General features: G+C 32.6%; 2 protein-coding genes across 2 annotated transcripts; both read right to left on the bottom strand.

Moving 5' to 3' along the window:
- Positions 1-14,932: 14,932 nt before the first annotated feature.
- Positions 14,933-17,187, bottom strand: LOC136209821 (iridoid oxidase-like). Its single transcript, XM_066001420.1, has 2 exons — positions 16,214-17,187; positions 14,933-15,680 (listed from the first exon to the last, which is right to left on the bottom strand). Exons 1-2 carry the CDS (start codon positions 17,168-17,170, stop codon positions 15,063-15,065), a joined length of 1,575 nt encoding a protein of 524 aa, XP_065857492.1. The 5' UTR covers positions 17,171-17,187; the 3' UTR covers positions 14,933-15,062.
- A 4,705-nt stretch (positions 17,188-21,892) lies between these two features.
- On the bottom strand, positions 21,893-24,411 carry LOC136209596 (iridoid oxidase-like). Its single transcript, XM_066001114.1, has 2 exons — positions 23,408-24,411; positions 21,893-22,510 (listed from the first exon to the last, which is right to left on the bottom strand). Exons 1-2 carry the CDS (start codon positions 24,332-24,334, stop codon positions 21,893-21,895), a joined length of 1,545 nt encoding a protein of 514 aa, XP_065857186.1. The 5' UTR covers positions 24,335-24,411.
- Between the last annotated feature and the right edge of the window lie 1,352 nt (positions 24,412-25,763).

Here is a 25,763-nt window from a genome sequence, read left to right as displayed (position 1 = left end):
TCAAGTGCAGATTGAAAACACACTTCCAATCACTGACCATGTTATTCCTCTGACTCCTCTTCCAACCGGTCATACTGAGGAAACTAGGCAAGTTAATGAAGGCTCTCTCAGCTACTTGCATGCCACCGAGTCTGGTAAAAGAATCATAGACTCGGTGCAAACATTAATTAAAGACCTTCATCAAACCACTCCACCTGCTGCTGGGTCTTCTACTGTTGAGACAACTCAGCTCTCCCACGTAACTCAGCTTCTAAATGAAGTTAAGGGATTCAAGGATTTGCTGAGTGTCATAGTCTCCATTCAAGCATAGCAACCTAAGCAGGATTCCATCACAAAGCTGGCTGAGCTCCAGCTGATAATAGTTCAACACCTCAACACTCTTCAAGGTCAAGTTCAGACCTTGTCAGCTGCGAACACACGATATGCAACTTCTGATGAAGTCAAAATGCTCTTTGCTCAGCTTCACATTGAGCAAATCAAGACCAACGAGCAAATGGTCTCCTATTCTCAATGCTCAGTGGAGCAAATTGGAGAGGTTGTTCGATTGTTGAACTTGAACAAACAAGAGATGGACACTGACGCCATGAAGCAAAATGAGATATTATCTGTCACCAAACAAACCTTCAACCATGTACGTCACAGTAATATTCAGCGTCAATACTACGACTCAGCCTTACTGAAGACATTTCATCAAGTCATTGCTGGTCTGTCAGATGCAATTACCTGGATAGGTAAAACTCAAGCTTTCATAGTAAGCATGATCAGCGCTGCTGAACTCAATATACCCACAGAGGTCTCAGATGATGGAGTTGCTATCTTTGACGACATCAATGAAAGCGCCGATAGACTTAAGGAGCTATCCACGGAACTGACCAGAGCCATCTTAACCGACGCCTTTAGGATTCCTCCTCCCGATGCTGACAAAACGGGGGAGAAAGAACAAGCTAGAACACAGCAAGAGCTTAGTCAGTCTAAGCAAAAGCAAAAGAAATAGATGTAGGCTAGCTCAGTATATGCTATGTGTGTAGTCTCTATGTTCTTCTTTTGTCTTTTATTGTATACGCTGACTACCTCTATTAATATCAATACTTGCATCTTTTTCTCCAAAACCTGAGTTATGAGTTATTATATACAATGCTGAGTATTAAGTTATTATGTATCTTCAATTACATCAACTATGTTTAATGCTTATAAAACTTATTGATTGTACCCAATGCTGATAATATGTTTGACATTGACTTGTATGTTTATAAAACATTGTCTTATAAGAATCATTGAACAACAAATTACTCAGCACCCTCTGAATGTTAAAACTTCCGCTTAAACACTGAGTAAAATAGAATATGTTTCATGAGCTGACCTATATCTGAAAACTGACCTTAGACTTACTCGATTAAACCTTTAAATGTTTAGAGTAAAACTAGGTCAGTAGCTCAACCCTGATGGGGGAGTTTGCTAAGTTATATTAGGTCAACTATCATGGGGGAGCTCAATACTGAGTTCTTCGCTGAATAGTTTTGCCAACATCAAAATGGGGGAGTTTGTTGAAACACCTTTCCACATAATTTTGATTTGACTTTAAGAGTAATTAAAAAATATTATAAACACACTAAGTTTAAATGCTTTGATTTATTCTACTAATGTGTTTATTCAATGTTGAGTTACATTGTTTATAAGACACAAAGATTAAAAGGCCCAAAGCCCAATACGTAAGTCAAAGCCCAAGTCAAACAGTTCAAGGCAACTCGGCCCGCGTATGTCAAAACGCTGTCGTTATGTACAAAACACAGCTCAGCAAAAGAAGGATCTAGAAGACCTTCGTTGAACAACTTCGGGACGAAGCTGCTGAGTTGAATCGACAAAGAGTACAAGACAGCAGCTGAGCAAGAACAACTTCCAGACAAAGTGTTTCCACTTTGGGTAAAGTTCAGAAGACACAGAATGCTGTCTAGTTGACCTTACCATAAATGGAGAGACATTCTGCCGAGCTGACCAAAAGCTGACCGAGAACAGAAGATACTCAAACCTGATTGGCCGAGAGCTCTGAGCAAGACTGGGTGACAACGACAGGAAGCTGTTTCCCTCCAATGGTTATTTTGAAATTCAAAATGACCGATGCCTCAGACGTCTCTATAAATAGAGCCCTTCAGTTGCTTCATTGAACACAGAACTTGATCAAGCCATTACGCTGACCAAAATTCTACGCAAAGTTCTGCAAGAAAAAGCAAAACAATCTTACACTAAATTTCATATCTTTTGTGTAAAAGTCTAGAGTGATTATTCAATCATCTAAGGTGTCTTAGCAATCGTTGTTTAGGACAAACACTTATCATTTCTAGAATTAGAAAGGAGAGGCTGAGTACTCGGTTATAGTACTCAGCGAGAGATTAGGATTGAGTAGAGGTATAGAGGAAGGTACTATTGTTATACTCAGTTTCTAAGATTGTAAAAGGTTTGATGCTCTACCGTTAAAGAGCTCAGTAGAGAATTCGAAATCTCGGAACTTGTTCCGGGGACAGGACGTAGGCTTGGAGGCCGAACCTGGATAAATCTGCTGAGTAATATCCTTCTAACCTTAAACTCCTTAATATATATATTGCTTGCTTAATCAAAACTGACCAAGTAAAGAGGTCAAGCTGAGTTGTGTGTATTGAGTATCTGAGTTCAGGAATAAACTCAAAGTGCTATCTCCTGACTCAACGAAAGAAGCTGACTTAGTCACCAGTTGACTAAGCTAGTGTCTTATTTACTCAGCGCGCTGTGTAATCCTTTTTCAAAGAAAAAGAAGTCAGCCTTAACGTACTAAAATTTTAAATAGTTCCTATCCCCCCCTTGGAACTAACTTGTTACGTTATAAGGGACCAACAATCTAGACCCTACTTTGAAAGAAATGCTAAAATCATTACTTACGTATATAAATTAAGAATTGAAGGCATGTGATATTAAACTTGAGCTTGGAAGAACTAATAAGCACAAAGATTGAAACCCAATGAATTGTGAGCTGTATTTGAGTCCAGGAGCGAACATCAAAAAGATTTTTTCTTGACATTCTTGTGAAAGATTACATATTTTGCACTAGATACTGAGTTAAGTTTACACGCACTGATATGAGACAGTAAACGATGAAACAAGCCTCCTTAGAATTAATCTTTTTCTTTACCTTATTTTTGTCTTTTTTATCAAATCTAGGAAGCCCATTTGAGTCTTAATTTTTATAGTTTATAGTTTTTCTTTTTTCCTAACCCATATTTTTTGCAAACTATCATTAAGTTTGTTCCTTAACCCATGTTTTTGCAAACTCAAATAGAGTTTTTGTTTTATTTTAGCACTTTTCCTTTGTTTATGGCATTTTTAAAAGCAAGCCAAAAAGGCTAAAAGGTGAACGAGCACAGTTGCTTAAAAGGACCAATCAAACGGTCCGGCCGTAACCCAATAAAGTACATTCCATAGTCCGTTTTAGGTTACCCATTCAGTGACTTTGGAGAAAAAAAGAGAAAAGAAAGGAAAAGAAACAGACAAGGGGGAACATCATCTCCCGATTTTTGAATAATAATAAAAAGCTCGTTCCCTTTATGTTTGCTAAAAGCCATTTATTCTAACCACATTACAACCCAATTTTGAGGCTATTTTTGATACTGTTGGAGTCAAGTAGTAAAGTAGAGGTACTCAGATGAACGTGCAAACTCACCGTAAACTTGAGCAGGAACATAAGCCGAGAGTAAACACTTAAGCCACCTAAAAATTGTGTGAATTGAGTGAACTACCAATGGTGAGGCGTTTACTTAGCTCTTGCTTAAACTCCTTTAATTGAACATGTGTCCTCTTCTTAAAAATATGACCTGTGATAATTACACTGTGGCTTTTGGACACCGTGTCTCTAATTTGCACTTCTGAATACATGTACTTATAGATGCTTGAAATTGTGTCAAACACCTAGTCAAACCAGGAAGTTTTTTTAGCTTGCCTAGTGATTGCGGGTTTAGTTTTTAGTTTACTTGGAGACAAGTAAAGTTTTAAGTGTGAGAAGGTTTGATAAGGGTCAAAACCCCTATCTTTAGGTGCGGTTTTTAGGGTAGTTTTAATTAGTTTTTGGCAAATAAATGAGCATTTCTCTCATTTTTATGCATTTGTACATGTTGTTTAGTTTTTACACTCGTTTTATTTATTTTTGTAGTTTCTAGCCATTTCTGAGTTTTTTCAGGCGAAATATCGCCAAAATAGCACACATTTGAACTTCACCTTATTTATTTCTGCTAATTGATCCACCAAAGGTCACACCAAAAGGAGTTTTTACTCAAATCTAAAGACTGATGGATCAATTTAGCCTTTGGACTAATGATTTTCGGAGTTTGATGTGTGTGTGCAGGTTGAACGGGATCAAAATCGGTGGAAAATCGCTTCTCGGGAACCCCCGAAAGTCAATTGATGAATTGGGCAAAATCATCTCGTCGAGTTAGCCTCTATAGATGAGGTAAAAACTCTTTCAATACTATTGTGGACAGTTCTATATCAAATTCTCATAATCTTTTAGGTGATGGTGGTAAATGCATGTTTGTGCACTAATATGATAAAATGATTGACTATTGCAGATAATTGCGATTGGATTTTTCTTACCAGTTAAAGGAACTATTCACACAAGGTTTTTTTTTATGTATCCCTAATTTTATTCACATCTTTTTCTTCTTCTTTCTGGTATGCTTGTCCTAATTATTTTATGTTTACATTTGTAATAGTGGAAGGGAATTATTCTGTTCAGCTAGATTGTTCTTCAAAGGTTGATGTAACTTTAAAGACGTCATGGAGATTGACTATACCTCTAATTCCTTAGCATGTTATGTATGAACAAATTGATTTGTTTTACTATAGTTACACATTTTGATTCATAGCAAATTAATAATTTTACTATAGTTACAACGGTATTTATATCATTAACAATGAGATTTACTCTCGTTATAGAGCAAATTTCTTGTACTGATGACTAGGCGGTGACCAATATCGGTCGTCTTGGGGAATGCCTTCCCTTATGTTATCTGAAACATTGTGAGAATTCAAAGTTTTAGCATAAATTTCAGCAAACTTATCTGAGATTCTATTCATCTCATCAGTAAGATTATTAATCCTGTTTTTCAAATTGGGTTGTCTCCAGGCTTGCATCATCTCGGTTTGAACTTTAACATTTTGTGACATCTCGACTACAAGCCTTTCTATATTGCGCATATGGACCTCTTGTCGCGCAAAAAATGCATCAAAGTCCGATTGTCGCGTTGATGTCCGATGAACATCTTCCAAGTGGCTCACGGTCTCGGCATTAATTCAAGCTTTTTTATTTTATTTTATTTTTCTTTTATCAGGATGAATTCCAAATTTATCTATATCATATTTTCACCAAAAAATAATAGTTTGCTGCCACATAAAATCAACGTCAAAGAAGGATCAAAATATAGGTGTCTTCTATGCTTACTTTGTTTTTTACAAAGTAAGTTTTACTTTGTTTTTTTTTACCATTAGATGAGCTTACTTTGTCAAAGTTCATCATCATCCAATGGTGGAAAAAACAAAGTAAGCATAGCCTAACCCCCAAAATATATACTATTCAAAGACATTCATTCTTTTAATTGTATTAAGGGTAAATTCCAAAAAAAACCTCTGTGGTTTCATGTTCTTCCAAAAAAACTCTTGTGGTTTGTTTTTACAAAAAAAACCCCTGTGGTTTACGCCGTTACCCGAAAAACAGAAAATGGCTTAACACCGTTAAAAAGCTGACGTGGCACAAGGGTAAAATTGGAAAATCGAATTTTTTTTTATTTTTTTATTTTTTTCCTTCTTCTTCTTCTTCTTCTTCTTCTTTCTCTCACTGCCGATACTCAAATTCTAATTAGAGTCAAGAATGGGAGCTCGACGACTGGGTTTCAGGTACTGATTATAGCCCTTGTAACTGGACTGGCATTACTTGTGATCATCAGAATCAAACTGTAATTTCAATTGATTTATCTGGATTCGGAATTGCTGGTGCTTTTCCTTCTGGATTCTGTCGAATTCGGACTCTTCAGAACCTTTCACTAGGTGATAATTTTTTCAATGGTTCTCTGTCTTCTTTTGCTCTATCTCCATGTTCACATATTCATGTCTTGAACCTGTATAGTAATTTATTCGTTGGTCAGTTGCCTGATTTCTCGCCGGTGTTTCGTAATTTGAGGGTGCTTGATCTCTCGAGTAACAATTTTACCGGTGATATACCGGTTAGTTTTGGCAGTTTTCCATCCCTGGAAGTTCTTAATCTGATGCAGAACTTGTTTACTGGTCCAATACCTGGGTTTTTAGGCAATCTGAGCAATCTGATTCGATTAGAGATGTCTTATAATCCATTCAAATCAAGCCCTCTGCCTAAAGAAATAGGCAATTTAACAAAACTGGAGAATCTGTTTCTTACTTTCGCTAATCTCAATGGTGAAATTCCTGAATCTATTGGGAAAATGAGCTCATTGCTTAATCTGGACTTGTCAAACAACTCTAAAATCCGTATCGCAAGTGACTCCATTGAAGGAGCAATGAGAAGAAGGAGAAAACGACGGCGACGGTGACCAATCGCTACTTAAATTCATGGAAATCTGGAAATTTCCAGATTTTTGAAAAATTCCAGATTTCTTCGAAAATCTGAAAATTTCCGAAACTTAAAAAAAAAAGAAAAAAAAAGAAGGAAAAAGAAGGAGGAGGAAGAAGAAGAAGAATGGAGGAGGGGAGGAGAAGAAGAAGAAGGAAGAGGAGAGAAGAAGAAGAAGAAGAAGAAGAAGAAGAAGAAGAAGAAGAAGAAGAAGAAGAAGAAGAAGAAGAAGAAGAAGAAGAAGAAGAAGAAGAAGAAGAAGAAGAAGAAGAAGAGAGAGGGAAAAAAATAAAAAAATAAAAAAAAATTCGATTTTCCAATTTTACCCCTGTGCCACGTCAGCTTCTTAACGGTGTTAAGCCATTTTCCGTTTTTCGGGTAACGGCGTAAACCACAGGGTTTTTTTTTGTAAAAACAAACCAAAAGAGTTTTTTTGGAAGAACATGAAACCACAGAGGTTTTTTTTAGAATTTACCATTGTATTAGTTCAAGAAATCTAAATATATCACTTTATTTCTATTGTGTGCTATACATATAAATCTTATGAAACACATGAATTTTCAATCAACACATATTACTTATCATACCATAATTTAATTATTAATTAAGCATTTTGCCTATTCTTGACCAAAACTATTTATGGGCATAGCCCATCGGGCTTTTATCTACAATTCGTCAGCCCAAGTCCAGCCCAGTCCGCTGTTAATTTAGGCAGGTTCGGACTGGATTGAGATCGAACTCAAAAATCAAATTCCAAACCTAATCAATATAAGTCCACCTAAATATATATGTATAATTTTTCATAATAAAAAATTAAATTTATATTTAAAAATAAATATTAATATATAAATATATAAATTTTATTAATTAATATTAATATGTCGACCGGGTTGGACTGGTCTGTGCTATTTTTATAAATTCCAAACCCGTCCAAAAAAGAGGCGAGCTTTAGTGGTCCTAGACTAGGCTGGTCCTAGAAACAAATTTTCATATCCAATCTGGTCCAGAAAAAACGGATCAGACGGGTACCCAGATCCGTGAACAAGTCTATTCTTGACTGTAAAATATTGTTCAAACACATGCTTTTGAAAATGAGTAAGAGGACTGGAAAATGTCCAATAGAAAATTAGTATTTGTTTTCTACAAATTACACAGTCCAAATTTGAAGTGTGGTATTGATTGCTTATTTGAGCACCAAGATTTAACTTTAATGAGATAGATAGGACAAATTAAAATTGACTATTGATGCTTTTTCTGTTGAATATTCAAACTTAAAATGGATTATTGAAGCTTTTTCTGTTGAACATTCAAACTTTTTATAAGATATGTTCAAATAAGATGTCATTTTTTTTACTTCATAGTCAAAAGAATAATTTTAATTAATTTTATCTTAGGAATCTTCAGGTATATAATAATGAGATATATAGGACAAATTAACACTGACTATTGATGCTTTTTCTGTTATGAACGCAACCCATTAATTCATTTAGACTAAATTCAATGGCGGAGATATCTGTGGTCGGGGTCCGGGTCCTCCGGCCGCCAGAATGACCATGACCACGAGTAGTTTCGACTTTTTTTGTTTCCATGAAATTTGAGATTGTGATGGTTCTGCTACTCTGCTTTCAAAGAAATATTGATCGAGTGCTGAATTAGCACCCCAAAATTAATCCAGTCCTGTTGGTATTCTCTAAATCCAACATTTCAATTTTTTGGCATGTTTGGCCATCTCTAAATTCAAAATTCTAATTTCTTTTAGCTTGTTAGGCCGTCACTGAATCCAAATTTCCATTTTTTCTCTATTAGACTATTCTTAAATCCAATTTTCTAATTTTTTGGTCTATTAGGCCGTCCCTAAATCCGATTTTTTCTATTAGACAATTTTTTTTACATGTTAAGAATCTTAAACACAATATAGCTTAGTTTTGAAAAATTTTACATTGATACTTAAAAACTGGTTCTTGACCTCTCCGATTATAACACGTATATATACTAAAAGAATTTGAACAAGTTCAATTTAGCAAAAAAAAAATTTATACACACACCACGGGTAAAATCCGCCATCCAACCAGAAAATCTTGTATTCGCCAGTAAGTGCATAATTGAGTCTGAATTTTTAGGATTTAAAATTAGCTTTTCATCATTATTATTTTTAGATTAAATGATGTGTATTTTAGCTTTTCGGAGTAGTGTTTAATGTAAACTCTAAACCGAAGGAAAAATATAATATTTAGTTAGGTTTATATAATAGTATAAAATATTGTTTGGTTAGGTTTATAGAGCTACTTCGCTTTTAACTTTTTTTTTTTTTTTTTTTTTTTTATGAAAAACTCTTTTTGTTTTATGAAAAATTATTTGTATTTATTTGAATTGATGAAATTATGCTTATTTCTGTAAAAATGTGTTTCTTCTTTAACATCATTCACATTTTTATAATATTCGAGGGTATGATTATGGTCTTGATTTCTCCACATGCCCCCTCAACCACAGGCTTTATTGTCATCGTAGTGCTCCGAGTGGGTAATGGGTCTGGTGTTAGACTTGAAATGAGACGTATTTGGAGTATTGAAAATTGTTCTGAGGTTCTTCGATCTACTCGCTCATTGAATATCCTATTTTCCACAAAAAAAAAAAAAATAGCTTGCTGCCAAATAAAATCAACGTCATAGATAAATCTTATTAATTAAGATAAATCAATACAAGAAAAATAAATATATCATACGAGAAAGGATCGGGTGAGTAATGAAATAATTAGGACAAAAGTAGGGGTTACATCTATTGAGAATAAAATGAGGGAAAACCGACTAAGGTGGTTTGGCCATGTAAGACGAAGAGCTCTTGATGCGCCGGTTAGGAGGACTGAAGAGTGGCAAAGAGATATAGTGCTGAGGGGTAGGGGGAGACCTAAGCAAACTTGGAGAAGGGTGATCGAGAGTGATATGAGATTATTGGGGATTGAAAAAAATATGGTAGTGGATAGGACAGAGTGGAGGGAGAGAATTTGTATTGCTGACACGACTTGATTTCACGGTTTTATATGATGGTTCATGTTAGCCGACCCCGAATCATTTCGGGACTAAGACTTTGTTGTTGTTGTTGCAGTGTGCTATACATATAAATCTTATGAAACACATGAATTTTCAATCAACACATATTACTTATCATACACTAATTTAATTGATTAGAACTGTTCATGGCCGGGCCCAGTAGGCTTTTATCTACAACTGCTCAATCCAAGCCCAGTCCAACCTGCTGTTATTTTAGGCAGCCTTAGGCCGGACTGGATTCGAATTCAAAAATCAAATCTCAAACCCAGTCCATATAAATCCACCTAAATATATATGTATAATTTTTAATAATAAAAAATTAAATTTATACTTAAAAATAAATATTAATATATAAATATATAAATTTTACTAATAAATATTAATAGGCGGGCCGGATTGGACCGATCTATGCTATTTTTATAAGAGGAAATTACATGGAAAAGCACACGCCATGAAAAATTTATGGTTATCAAATCTTATTTTTAATTTTGTCATTAGAAAAGTTATCAATAACTAATTATTTTGAAGAAGGTTAAAAGATGGTGGTTACTATTTACTTTATGACTTTTCTAAAATAAAAATGAACATATATGATATAATACAAATAAAAATTATCAATTTGATTAAAGTAAAAAATGATAAAGGTTTATATAAAAAAACGTTTTTTTATAAATCCCAAACCCGTCAAAAAAAGATGCGGACTTTAGTGGATCTAGACCAGTCTGGATCTACAGACAAATTTTCATATCTAAATCCGCTCTAGAGGACACGAGTTGGGTGGATATTCGGATCCGTGAACAGGTCTATTCGTGACTGTAAAATATTGTTCAAACACATGCTTTTGAAAATGAGTAAGAGGACTGGAAAATGTCCAATAAAAAAATTAGTATTTGTTTTCTACTGAAAATGATATTTCGTTGAAAATCTCCAAATTTGAAGTGTCACTCGTATTGATTGCTTATTTTAGTACCAAGATTTAATTTATTTTATTTTAAAATCCCAATCGAATCACAGTGGCCATTATGAGAGATTTACAAATTTTTTTACTTTTACAATATTAAGCAGTTATTTAAATTAAGTGTGTTTGATAAAGATTTTGTTTCCTAACCACTTAAATTAGTTAATTAAGTTAAAAATCACTTACTTTTTATAAGTCAAAATATTTAACTTAACATTTTAAGTTAAACACTATCAACTAATATTTTTATAAAAGTTACATCATTCAATAGTTTAAGTACTTATAATATTTAGCACTTAAAATTCAGTATTTATTTTTTCAGCACTTAATTTTCAGCTTTATCAAACAACACCTTAGGTGACGTTTGATAAAACTTAAAATTAAGTGCTGAAACAATAAATACTGAATTTTAAGTGTTGAATATTATAAATACTGAAAGTATTAAATGGTATAATTGTTTGATAAATACTAAAAATAAGTACTGAATTTAAAAATATTAGTTAATAATGTTTAGGGTAATTAATTTATTAGTCCCTATATTTTAACAAAACACACTGTTTAGTCCCTATATTTTTAAAAACACACGGTAAAATCCCTAACGTTTTTCTCGGTGAACTGTTTAGTCCCTAACGTTTTTCTCGATGAACTGTTTAGTCCCTGCCGTTAGACTCTCATGAAGATTCTGTTAGTCAATTTGGATTTGCGTTCTTCTTTTCCTTTATTTTCCTTTCCTTTAAACTCTAATGCATCTGAAATCAACTTTGAGTGTTCTTCTTCTTGATTTTCTTCTTAATCATTCAAATTCGTAAGCATTGAGTCTGTTCTTTTTCTTGTTCTCCATACAAATAGCTTCTTCTTCTAAATTGGATTTCCTCTTCTGAAGTTTGAAGGTAAATAGTAAAGTGTTTCGTCATTTCTGAAGTCATAAACGGTAAAAAATCTAACAAACAGACGGAAGGACTAAACCGTTCACTGAGAAAAAGGTTAGAGACCTTACCATGTGTTTTTGAAAATATAAGTGTGTTTTGTCAAAATATATGGACTAATAAATTAATTATCCTAATGTTTAACTTAAACTTTTAAGTTAAATCTTTTAACTTACCAGAATAAGTGATTCTGTGATTTAACTGAAATATTTAAGTTGTGTTATCAAACAAGTTTATACTCAATAAACACTTAAAATATTAATTCTAAATGCTGAAACTAGTTATCAAACATGCCTTTAGTCTGCCGCTAAAGTTTAGAGAGAGAATGGAGTCTGAGTCTGTTTCGAGAGAGAATTCAAATAAATTAAAGAGAGATTTGAAAGAAGGAAGAGGCGTGAGTTTGATATTTTATTTTTGTTTTAGGGTTTGTTTGTAATAATTAAGTAATAAGACAATTAATTTTATAAAATAAATAAATATAAAGATAAAAATAATAATTTATTATTTGACTTTTAACATCGTTATTCAGTTTGGACTGATTTTGCTAATAAAATGAACCATAAGATACCAGTTTGTAATTTTTTAAACTAAGTAATTTATATTTGAACCACATAATTTATTTTTGTACTGAGCGTTTGGTATCCTATTGGGATATGGATAAAGATAAAGGTTGAGATATGGATAAGGATAAATGGTTGGGATAAGGATAAAAATATGATAGTCGAAAATTATTATTCAATGTTTGGTATGTGGGATAAAGATATAGATAAAATAATAAATTTTACTATTTTTACATTATTTAAACTACATAACATTAATTTCAGGGATAAGATGGACTTTTTCATCTTATTAAAATCGCAGGAGCTTATCTCACATCTTTATACCACACTCTCTTGGGTACAGGATTTGAGGGATAAAATGTTTATCTCTCATCTGTCTCACTTTTCTATCTCCCAAACAAACACGGGATAACTTATCTCGTGTTTTTTTTATCCCTATCTCACTTCCTATATCCCTTCTAACAAACACTCTTGTATAGACATACCCATCACTATCTTTGAAATCCTTCATTATTCTTATTCAAATGCGAAGGCTTTCTCATCTCATAAATATACTCCATTTTCCACTTCATTTATTCTTATTCAAAATATGAGAATTATATTGGATTCAACATATATTAATTCAACGTTTTTTTAATATTTTTCTTTTGAAAATAGTAAGTGGACTGGAAAATGTGCAATTTTTTTGGCATTTGGTCTCTTGCTGTAATTTATTTCAACATTGTTACAAACTTTGCTTGGATTATCAACTGCTTATTGCCACAAAATCAACGTCAAAAAAATAAAAAATAAAAAGAAGGAAAAGGACTCCTAACTAATTTTATTTTTTTCAATTTTATGCAATTAAATATCATATATTATATTTATATTATATAGTTTATCAAATAAAATCAAAATAAAAACATAAAACATAAAAAGAAATAAAAGAAAAGAAAATTACAAAGCAAGAAGAAAGTTACTACTTTGAAGAGTAACCCGAGCAATTATCTTTGAAGATTTTTTTGAGGTACAGACGACGAAATTCTATACGCCAATGAATTCTGAAACTACATGTTGCAAGGAATTCAAGGACTACTCGTTAGCATCAAACCGACTTACAAAAAAAAAGGAGATATGATTTTTTGAATTTTGATGGAGAAGCACAAAAATATCTATTGGTCCATTGTGAGATAGAATTAGTTCGAAAATGGGTGAATAACTATTGGGTTAATTTAGCCTTTTATAAATTTTCTCACTTTTAGTTCAATACCACAACACAAAGGCAAGTTCGGAATCAGAGACAAGTTTTATTTACTGAGTTAACTAGTCAACATAGTTTGATTCTGCTTCTGTTAAAGACTTAAGGATTTGCAATCTATTGATACATAATAGTCGGAAGCGTTACGTATGAGATTAGTTTTAGAGCAAGCAATTATCAGAAGTAAGTAAAGGAAGGGTTAGAGAAAAGTTACTCAATAATTTATACTGGTTCAGTCTCCTGCCTACATCTAGTCCCCAAAATACCTTCTTCTGGGTTTTAATCCATTAATGAACTCTTTCAACGGTAGAGCACAAACCTTTACAACAGATACAAAGGTTCTGTAAAGTACATTTCTTTACACTCCACACTCATCTATCACTCTCAAGTGTTTACTTAAAATCGAAGTAAATAGAAGAGCTTCTGATCCTTTTTACAATTGATGATTTTTGTTCTAAAAACAAGAAAACATATTTAATCACTATCTCTCAAAATGTATTACAAAAATATGAACTATGAATGTGTATTTTTGCTTTTGCTCTTTTTGTTGCTTGAATGCCTGAACCTTTAGATTTCTCGTTGATGATCAAGTGTGAGAAAGAGTTTTTTCTTGGACTTTTATAGTGAAGCCTGAAGGCTGGAGCTTTCAAAATTCAAAAGGTCCGTTGGAGACAAAAACGACTTTTGTCGCTTTCACTTTCTGACTTCTGCTGCAAAAGTTTATCGTTGTGGACACCCATGCTTCCATCTCTTTGAGCCGCGCACACTTCTGACTTCTGCTTTAGGCAGACTGATGGTTTCAGCATTTATGGCAAATAGTAGAAGTTGTTGGCGGGGACAAACTTTCTGTCACTTGTACTTCTTTCTCTTTTGGGAGACGTTGTGTCAGACGAAAGATCAACGCCAACATTATAATAATCCTGTCAATCGAGTCCTCCCATCTCTATTAACATCGACATGAAACTGCTTCACCTTCATAAACATAGTGGAAATTATTTTTTTATTCTCATAATTATTATTTTTTAGCAGAAATAATTTCGAGTAATTCGAATTAGTTTTTAAATTAATTTAAATTCCAACAGACACCTCCCTTCATGAAATCGTTTTTATTCATGAATAGTCGTCGTCATTCGTGAACAGTCGTGCCTATTCAAGTTGTATTCATAGAGCTTCAAACTGTCTAATTTCAGATAACAAAAAAAAAAAACGAAAGTCCAGTTTTTAGTCTTTCAAAGTATTCTTCTTCTTTTACATTCACACTTTCCACTTTTCTACTTCAGTGATAATAATTTTACGCATGGTAAGAATTTACCTTATATAATATGTTGTATCCTACGAGATGATTGTCAACAAAGATGGAATTGTTAATACATGCGTCAAATTTTTCTACTCCTATTCTTCCGAACGATATATAAGCATTTCATACAGTTTCGTATCCTTTTATTTCATTTCACCTGCTTTCACTTAATTTATACCAATTCATCCGTTTTTATTTTTTGGATTAATCACTTCTAACAATTACTGCTTGCAAAATGTAGCAATTCATCGAAGTCACTCTCTTCAACTTATTTTTGGGTCAAACAAATGTATTGATTATATTTAATTATTGAATGTAGCTCAACTATATTCAGTTTATTATTCCATTTGTTGAAAACAAGAAAGGAAAAACTAAGAAAGAACCCGAAGACTACATAACAAGAAGCCAAATGGTAGAATGTTAATCAAAATTATTATCATTCTGCTATAATCTTCTTTCTTGGTATGGCTTTCAAAGGAATAAGCTTCCTAACTGTAGTTCCCAACCTTTCATTCATGTCCATTGTCTCAGCAATAGACATACTATCAATTTCCCAATCAAAACACTGAAGCAAAGAGGCAACAGTGAGATGAAGAATTTGGTGAGCCAATGGATATCCCACACAAATCCTTCTTCCAGATCCAAATGGAAGTAACTCAAAGTTTTGTCCTCTATACTGAATATTTGAACCTAAAAATCTTTCAGGCTTGAAACTTAATGGATCATCCCAAGCTTCTGGGTCTCTTCCTATTGCTGATGCGTTCACAAAAACTTGTGTATCTTTAGGTATGAAATATCCCATGAAACTTGAATCTTCTAATGCTTTTCGTGGAATTAACAATGGGAGTATAGGATGTAATCTCATTGATTCTTTGATTACGGCGTGCAAATATGGCAATTCATCCAAGTCATCCTCTTCAACTTTTCTCTTGTGTCCGAAAACTCTGCCCAGTTCTTCTTTAACCATTTTCATCGATTTTGGGCTACAGATCAGTTCTGTCATCACCCATTCAATAGTTGAACTCGTAGTTTCTGTTCCACCAAAAAACATTTCCTGCAAGTATAAGTTTAGCCGTAAGAATTTAGCTCTATGGTTATTGGAAAAACAAACTTAAGACTCTTCATTTAAAGCCGTGGAATGTTAGTACTAACATGTCGTAGATGGAGCAATTTCATACTCTATTAACGACAAATCTAACAAAAAGTTCATTTCTCGTTAATTAGATTCCACGTCTACACCATCTAAGATAATAGTGTTAATATTGCAAGATTTATAATGTAGTTAATAATGTCGGAATCCATCTACAAAATATTAGTGTTAATATTGCACGATTTATACATAATGTTGAAATCCATAATTTTCATAAGAAAAATTCTATAATGGTTCCGAACCAAACTGATATGGGACCATTGAGATTATGCCATATAAATAATATTACCGACGTGGCAAGACCTGAATGGTTCCAGACCAATTGGAAGTGTACTTCCCTAATAATCATACGAGTAGAATATGGATAAATAGAGAAAAAGTTAAACTTATATATCCAAAGCTATAAATATTCAAGATACTTGAAATTTGTTGGTTACCAGTATGAGTATGAGGATATTATGAGTTGAAATTCTTTCTTGTTCTTGTCTTCCACCATCACCCGATTCATTATATTCCAAGATTGTATCCAAAAAGTCTCTACTCTCTCTTTCTTTCATTGACTTGCATTCTTCAATCCTTTCCATCACGAACTTCTCCACAATGCTCAGTGTTCGTCCCAGATATCTCTCCATACTCTTCTTGATCCTCTGCAGATCAAATCGTTTAAAAAACGGATAAAAATCAGCCAAATTCGGCTTCCCACTAAGCTCCATAACCTTATCCATAGCATGAAAAAACTCATTTCCTTCATCCGATCTAGAATTAACAAGATCTCTAGAAAGAACGAGGTTTCCCATAAGGTTAAACGTCATGATAAATACATATTTAGATAACTCTATTTCTCCCGATTCTCCTCGACGTAATCCTGCTGCTGAATCCTCCTCGATTTCCCGTATCATATTGTCGATACATTTCCGACGAACGAACACCGTTTTTTGGATTTGTTTACTAGTCATGAGCCCTAACGTGACTAGCCGGCGAAGAATGCGCCAGTTGGAGCCGTATTTTCCGACGCCAATTGATCCGTCGTTGAAGTTAAGTGCTTTAGAAGCTTCATGGACAGTTCTGTCACAAAAGGAAGCGTCGTGATTCTTGAATAGTTGTTCGGCTGCCTTGGCGGTTTGAATGACAAGAGTATCAATCGATCCAAGTCTTAACCAGAGTAAATCGCCGTACTTTAATCTGAGTTTGTATAAACTCTGATTTAGATCGCTTCTGATATCCAACAAGTTCCCGATCACCGGCAAAGCTGGTGGGCCGGGCGGTTGTTGTTTCCGGCTGTTTTTTGACTGCCTCTTTTTCAGAATTAGAAAGGAAGTGATGAAAATGAGAGAAGGAAACCAGATAAGCCAATTACTGATTTTGCAATCCATTTTCTCTGTTTGAACTATCATTTGCTATCATATTATATATACAAAAAAAAAAAACCAAATAAGATGTCATTTTTGTAATTCATAGTCAAATGAATAAATTTCAACATTTTTTTTTATTTTTTTCTGTTGAATATTCAAACTTTTTATAAGATATGTTCAACTAAAGTCTTTTTTCTTGTTCTGCAGACAACAACCATGACATTATTAACACAACCCATTAATTAATTTTAATTTAGACTAAACTGATACTTAATTCTAAATTTTTAAGATTTTAAGTGAGCTTTTGATCATTATATTTTCAGATTGACGGATATTTGTTTCGACCTTTCAGAGTAGCGTTTGAAGTTTCAGTTCATACTATAAAAAATATAATATTTAGTTAGGTTTATACAACTACTTAGTTTTTAGTTTTTTTGCTTAATGAAAACAGTAACGTTTAGAAGCTTTTTTTCCATAAAATATTGTTTGTATTTAATTGATATTAATATTTTTTTTTATCGGTTTTGATATATGCAGCCTTTAGGGCTGCATATAAGCATTAAATATCATAGAATATTCTTTTGTATTTTCAAGATGTATATTTATTATGTATTGAACTTCTAAATACATCAAAATTCATTTAATGAAATCATAAATTCTTTTATATTTTTTATATCTGCATTAATTTTTTATTTTTTGAAAAGATACCTGTATTTATTATTCCGACAGATTATTTGTAACTGTGTTAGTAACAGAATAAAAGTTACAAATAACCTGCCGAAATGATAATGTTTAAGTCTGATAGATAAAGGTTACACACAAAAAACTGGATACAACCTGTCAAAATACAATTAACTACTTTATTTTATCGACGAACTTCTTTGGAATATCTGATGTGATAGTCAAATAACTGTCAAATCAGTAAGTTCAAATTTTTTTTGCTGTGTAAGGATAAAATTGAACTTACTTGACATTGTTAGTGGTAAAATTGCACAAATTTATAGTTACGAGTAAATCTGTACTTTTTAGAAAACGTTAGAAGTTCAATGTATAAATACAAGAATCTTTTCAAAAAATAAAAAATAAAATATTAATGCAAATATAGAAAATATAATAAAATTTATGATTGTTTTAAATGAATTTTGATGTATTTAGAAGTTCAATGCATAATAAATATACATCTTGAAAATACAAAAGAATATTCTATAGTATTTAATGCTTATATGCAGCCCTAAGGGTTGCATATATCAAAACCGTTATTTCTATAAAACGCGGTTCTTCTTTAACGCCATCCATATCTTTATAATAATATTACCGAAATAATAATGTTTTGCTTTGTTCAATAAATTATTAATTTTCATTTTTATTTAGTTATTCGATTATTTTTTTAAGTTGTGTATTACAATTTTTACTTTTATAATTTATTTATTAATTCATTTAAAACATACACATATTAGATATTTTGCATACTAACAGTAACAACAGTTCATCACAATTTTATCAAATACTAATAATATAAGTTGACCGAACATGCCTAAATCCTTGAATTTTCAAAGTTTTAAATATTAAGTATCTAATATTTAATTTTCACACACATTAAGTCATTTGTTGACGGTTCCATTAGCTAAGCCATAGTGAACGGCTCAATGTGAGTGAAAATTAATAATTAGAGTCTTAATTCTTAAAACATTAAAAAATTCAATCATATGCTTTTTACATTTATTTACTATATCATCTTCATATTTTTAAAATATAATCAACAATTAATTTTTCTAGTTTTCTTTTTTCTTGTTAAATTTTGACAGCAAAGTGAATATTTGCCCAACCTGGCCCAAGCCCAAATGAATATAGTGTGAGCCCTGTGAGTTGGGCTAAGCTAAGATGAATATAGTAATGGGCCTGTGAGCTGGGCTAAATATAAATTCTGATTAGACCGGCCCATCCCGATGTTACCCAACCCATGGTCTAGTTTCAAAATCCTTAATTTGAAAAAAGTTCTGTCCTTTTTTATTAAATTTGAAAACTAGAACGAGAAGTTATTTATTTATATAATTAGGATCAATTTTGTACTTTCATGTATAAAAATAAATAAAGGGATTAAAGAATAGATTAAAGTAAGATATAAAGATCTTATAATAATAATATGATGGATCCACTATCGAGTTAAGTAAAAACACAGGGACCTTATAATTATTTATCTCATAATATATAATTTTTTTTATATCAATAACACATTTTAATGGGTATCCTCATGGATAACCCCTAACAGTAATGAGTTGGCGATCCGTGTGAGGCGGTGATAGCGATTATCGTCTCTAACCCATCATCGGGAATGAGGATAATTTTCCTTCCCACCCCTAACCCTATTAAAATCGGTACTATAGGGATTGCCCCACCCTAATGGACAGGATCTAATGAACATGAGTATTACCCGTCCCATTGACAAGCCTGGATGACTCTTATTGTAATTAAAATTTCTGCGTACACTAAGAATCGAACCCGAGACCTAACTTAAGCGAGTAGAGGCTCTTCAAACTCAAGCCATTGGTTAAACCAAGCTTTTATTGAGCTTGACAATTTGTTATGGAACCGTTTGAACTAAAAATACTAAAAGGTCGAGCTTATAGTTAAGGTCCAATTATAGATCTTATATTAATCTTTGACAAATTTAAAATAATTTTTTTACACCCATTTTTTATTTTTTTACTTAATATATACTTTAATTAAATTTTTATTATATGAGCAGACTAATTAAATAATACCAACCCATTAATAATTATTTAATTAAATTATTTTTTGTATTGTTATTTGGATGGTTATTAAATTGACAGCCTTCTAAACCAGGGTTGGCCATGGGCATAGGCCTGGGGTGCCGCCGCCTAGGGCCCAAGACTAAAAGGGGTCCAAAATTTTTAATTTTATTAAATATATACTATTTTTTTAGTTATAAATTTAGTTATAATACCCATTAGATCTAAAAATTGACCAAATAATATGATATTTTAGGTTTAAAATAGGCCTAAATTTCTATTTTTAGACGTTTAAATACAATTTTTATTTATTAAGGGCCCATTATCTCTTATTTCGTCTAGGACCCCTAAAATGTCAGGACCGGCCCTGCTTTAAGAAGGCCGAAATCAATTGAGAGAGTTATTTGTTATTTTTCAGTTGAGGCCTTCTAGAAGTTACTCATGAGAGTTAGTGGACAAGTTAGTAGACAAATTAGTGGAAAGATAGTTGAAGATCATCATTACGGAAGTTACTAAAGCAATCATATAAAAGCTAATCTCCTCCTCATATGCAATATGCAAGAGTCAGCCAACAAAATCCAAAACCAAGCCAAAACTGTACACAATTTTAATTACAGAATTTCAATTTCCAGTATTTTTACTTTACTTCTATTCTATTTCCTTGCAATTTTTAGGGGCCGTTTGTTTTGGAGGTTTAAGGAAAGGATAAGGGAAATATTATGTTTCATTCCATTTGTTGTTGTTTGTTTTTTGTTTTATTAATCCAGTCATTCTCTTTATCCTCTTTTAGTTTTGAGTTTACCCCCAACTATTCTAATCTTATGCTCCAATCCCCTAAGGTTTTCTATTCGCTTTCCCTTCTTTTACTAACTTGAATCTCTACTCTCTTTATAAAATTCTACTTTAGTCTCTATTTTACTTTTTACTTTTATCCATATATTTATTTATTTATACTTTTTTTTTATCATTGGAGTAACTTCATTTTTTTCATTTTTTATCCTTGTATTTATATATTTTTTATTTTTTGCAAAGTGAATCTCCTCAAGAAAATCTTCAAGAGATAACAACCTAGTTACATGAGGCACATCCACTAGAGGAGATAAGAAGATGACAAGTTCTGCTCTCTTTTCTGGTGTTCTTAATTTCTTAGACTTCTTTTAGCATAATTTGGGGATTATGTTCAAATTAGAGAAGAAATTATCATAATTTTGGATAGAGATGCAAATTTGTTTCATAATCATATCATATAAATGTAAAAAGAATGATAATCTTGTCAATAGAGTCCTCATATCTCTATTAACATCGGGATGGAACTGCTTGACCTTCATAAACACAATGGAAGTTATTTTCTTATCATCATTATTATTTTCTAACATCCAACAGACACCTCCCTTCATGAACAATAATCTCTATTCATGAATAGTCATTGTCATTCTTGAAGAGTCGTGCCCATTCAAGTTGTATTCATAGAGTTTCAAACTGTCTAATTTCAGATAACAAAAAAATGAAATTTTTACTCTTTCAAATTATTCTTCTTCTTTTATGTTCACACTTTCCACTTTTCTACTTCAGTGATAATACTTTTATGCATGGTAAGAGGTCGTCTTACATAATCTATTGTATCCTGGAAGATGATCGTCAATAGAGATGGAACTGTTAATACATATGTCACATTTTTCTACTCAATACTCTTTTGAATGATTTATAAGTGTTTCATACACTTTCTTATACTTTTATTTCATCTCACTCGCTTTCACTTAATTTATGTTAGTTCAGTTTATTTTTGGATTAATCACTTCTAACTATTACTGCCTGTAAATTTCACAATTCATGCAAGTCACTCCCTTAAACTTATTTTTGGGTTCAACCTATTGATTATATTTAATTATTGAATGTAGCTCAACTATATTCAATTTATTATTTCATTTACAGAACAAGAAAGGAAAAACTAAGAAAGAACCTGAAGACTACAACAACAAGAAGCCAAATTGTAGAATGTTAATTATAATGATTATCATTCTACCATAATCTTCTTCTTTGGTATGGCTTTCAAAGGAATAAGCTTCCTAACTGTAATTCCCAACCTTTCATTCATGTCCATTGTCTCAACAACAGACATACTATCAATTTCCCAATCAAAACATTGAAGCAAAGAGGCAACAGTGAGATGAAGAATTTGGTGAGCCAATGGATATCCCACACATATCCTTCTTCCAGATCCAAATGGAAGTAACTCAAAGTTTTGTCCTCTGTAATGAATATTTGAACCTATAAATCTTTCGGGTTTAAAACTTAATGGATCATCCCAAACTTCTGGATCTCTTCCTATTGCTGATACGTTCACAAAAACTTGTGTATCTTTAGGAATGAAATATCCCATGAAATTTGAATCTTCTAATGATTTTCGTGGAATTAACAATGGAAGTATAGGATGTAATCTCATTGATTCTTTGATTACTGCGTGCAAATATGGCAATTCATCCCAGTCATCCTCTCCAAATTTTCTCCTCTCTCCGACAACTCTATCTAGTTCTTCTTTAACTCTTTTCATTGATTTTGGGCTACGGACCAGTTCTGTCATCACCCATTCAATAGTTGAACTCGTGGTTTCTGTTCCACCAAAAAACATTTCCTGCAAGTATAAATTTAGCTCTATGGTTATTGGAGAAAACAAACTTAAACTTCTCTTTTAAAAACCGTGGAATGTTAGTACTAACATGTTGTAGATGAAGAAATTTCATACTCTATTAAAGACAAATCTAATAAAAGCTCATTTCTTGTAAATTCGGTGTATGTCTGCACCATCTAAGGTACAAATTTAGTCCTATTGGGGGAGGAGAACAAATTTAAACTCTACATATAAAACCATTGTGCAATGTTAGTACTTTTAATTTGTAGATGGAATAATTTTAGACTCAATTAACGACATAAATAGAAGCCTATTTCTCATTAATTTGGATTCACGTCTACTCTATGCCCTTTATAGTATATATTTAGCCTTCTGGTTACTGGGAGAAAATATATTTAGACTCCACATATAAAATTGTGCAATATAACACTAATATTTGGTTTCACATGAACATTTCTGGAGGTTAAGTAGGCCAGAATGGAACCAAATTAACGGAGAATGAATTTTTGTTGGATCCCTAGATAATAAAGTCGGAATCAATCTATAAAATGTTAATGTTAATATTATGCAAGTCTAATGTTGTTTTCGGTTTGCCCTTCCTGCTGAGCTACCTAGCTTGATCTCATCAACATGGTTTATATATAAAGTCTAAATTTGTGCTCTCCCTAAGAAAAATTCTATAATAGTCCCATTGAGATCATGCCACATCAGTAATATTACTGACGTGGCATGATATAAGAGGTATGCAACCAATTTGATCTGTAATCACTGCAGAAAGTGTCATTCCCCAAACCATACGAGTAGAATATGGATAAATAGAGAAAAAAGTTAAACTTATAAATTTAACATAAAATTAACCTATAAATTTTAAAGATTAAATATTTGAATTTGTTTCATTACCAGTATGATTATGATGATATTATGAGTTGAAATTCTTTCATGTTCTTGTCTTCCACCATCATTGTATTCCAAGATTGTATCCAAAAAGTCTTTACTCTCTCTTTCTTTCGTTGACTTACGCTCTTCAATCCTTTCCATCACGTACTTCTCCACAATACTCAGAGTTCGTCCCAGATATCTCTCCATACTCTTCTTAATCCTCTGCGGATCAAATCTTTTAAAAAACGGATAAAAATCAGCCAAATTTGGCTTCCCACTAAGCTCCATAACCTTATCCATAACATGAAAAAACTCATTTCCTTCATCCGATCTAGAATTAACAAGATCCTTAGAAAGAACAAGGTTTCCCATAAGATTAAACGCCATGATAAATACATATTTAGATAACTCTACTTCTCCTGATTCTCCTCGGCGTAGTCCTGCTACTGAATCCTCCTCGATTTCCTGTATCATATTGTCGATACATTTCCGACGAACGAATACCGTTTCTTGGATTTGCTTACCAGTCATGAGCCCCAATGTGACTAGCCGGCGAAGAATGCGCCAGTTGGAGCCGTATTTTCCGACGGCAACTGATCCGTCGTTGAAGTTAAGAGCCGTGGAAGCTTCGGGGACAGTTCTGTCACAAAAGGAAGCATCATGATTCTTGAATAGTTGTTCGGCTGCCTTGGCTGTTTGAATCACAAGAGTATTAGTCCATCCCAATCTTAACCAGAGTAAATCTCCGTACTTTAATCTGAGTTTGTATAAACTCTGATTTAGATTGCTTCCGATATCCAATAAGTTCCCGATCACCGGCAAAGCTGGTGGGCCCGGCGGTTGTTGGTTCCGGCTGTTTTTTGAGTGCCTCTTTTTCAGAATTAGGAAGAAAGTGATGAAAATGATAGAAGGAAACCAGATAAACCAATTACTGATTTTGTACTCCATTTTCTGTGTTTCTTTTTCCTGTTTGAAGTATCATTTGCTATCATATTATTTATACAGAAAGATCAAATAAGATGGGATTATTTAATTCATAGTGAAATGAATAATTTCATTAATTTTATGTTAGGAATCTTCACTTATATAATGATGAGATAGATAGGACAAATTAACATTGACTATTGACTATTGATGCCTTTTCTGTTGCATATTTAAACCTTTTATAACTAAAATATATTTTCTTGTTCTCCAATCCGTGAACAACGGTGACATTATCAACACAACCCATTAATTAATTTAGACTAAATCCATAATTAAGTCTGAATTTTTAGGATTTAAGTGAGCTTTTGATCATTATTTTTGAGATTAAAGAGTGTTTTATGTGTTCGGAGTAGTGTTTAACGTATCACATACAATATTATACTGTAGAAAATACAATGTTTGGTTAGATTTGTACCGCTATTTAGCTTTTAGCTTTTTTTTTTATGAAAAAATAGCGCTCTAGACTTTTTATTTCTATAAAACATGGTTCCTCTTTAACGTCATTCATATTGTTATAATTGCCAAAAGGTTAACGTTTTGCTCTGTTTAATAAATTATTAATTTTTATTTTTATTTAGTTATTTAGATTTTTTTTGGTTTGTAAGTGTATCCACCGCCGACAGTAGTGGCTATGCACTTTCGCAGATGGTTTGCACCTCCATGGGTGAGACTGCTGGCCACGGAAATTCTTTCCATTCCCAAAGACGATGATCAAATTTAGATTAATTTTTTTTAATTTGTGTATTACAGTTTTTACTTTTATAATTTATTTGTTAATTAATTTAAAACATACACATATTAGAATTTTTTTTCAAATATTAATAATTAAAAATTAATGAAATAATTAGGACAAAAGTGGGGGTCACATCTATTGAGAATAAAATGAGAGAAAATCGATTAAGGTGGTTTGGCCATGTGAGACGTAGAGCGCTAGATGCGCCGGTTAGGAGAACCGAAGAGTGGCAAAGGGATGTATTGGTGAGGGGTAGGGGAAGACCTAAGCAAACTTGGAGTAGGGTGATCGAGAGTGATATGAGTTTACTGGAAATTGAAGAAAATATGGTAGTGGATAGGACAGAGTGGAGAGAGCGAATTTATGTCGCTGACACGACTTGATTTCACGGTTTTATATGATGGTTCATGTTAGCCGACCCCGAATCATTTCGGGACTAAAGCTCTATTGTTGTTGTTGTATTAATAATTAAACAGTTAATAAGAAACAAACAACTATGTGATAATCTATCTGCCACTTGTTTTTCTCCCTCCTCGCCCTTCACGTTTACTATGTGATAATCTTTCTTCCACTTATCTGACTGTCAATCCAATCCTTCACGGCCATAGCAAACCAATTAAAGTTGATTTTTTCTTTATTCATTAGTGTTTCTCCAAAGGT

This window comes from Euphorbia lathyris, chromosome 10, assembly GCF_963576675.1.
Source record: "Euphorbia lathyris chromosome 10, ddEupLath1.1, whole genome shotgun sequence".
NCBI classification, from domain to species: Eukaryota; Viridiplantae; Streptophyta; class Magnoliopsida; order Malpighiales; family Euphorbiaceae; genus Euphorbia; species Euphorbia lathyris.
The sequence above is the reverse complement of the archived record's forward strand: the minus strand, read 5'-3'. Positions and strand labels throughout refer to the sequence as shown.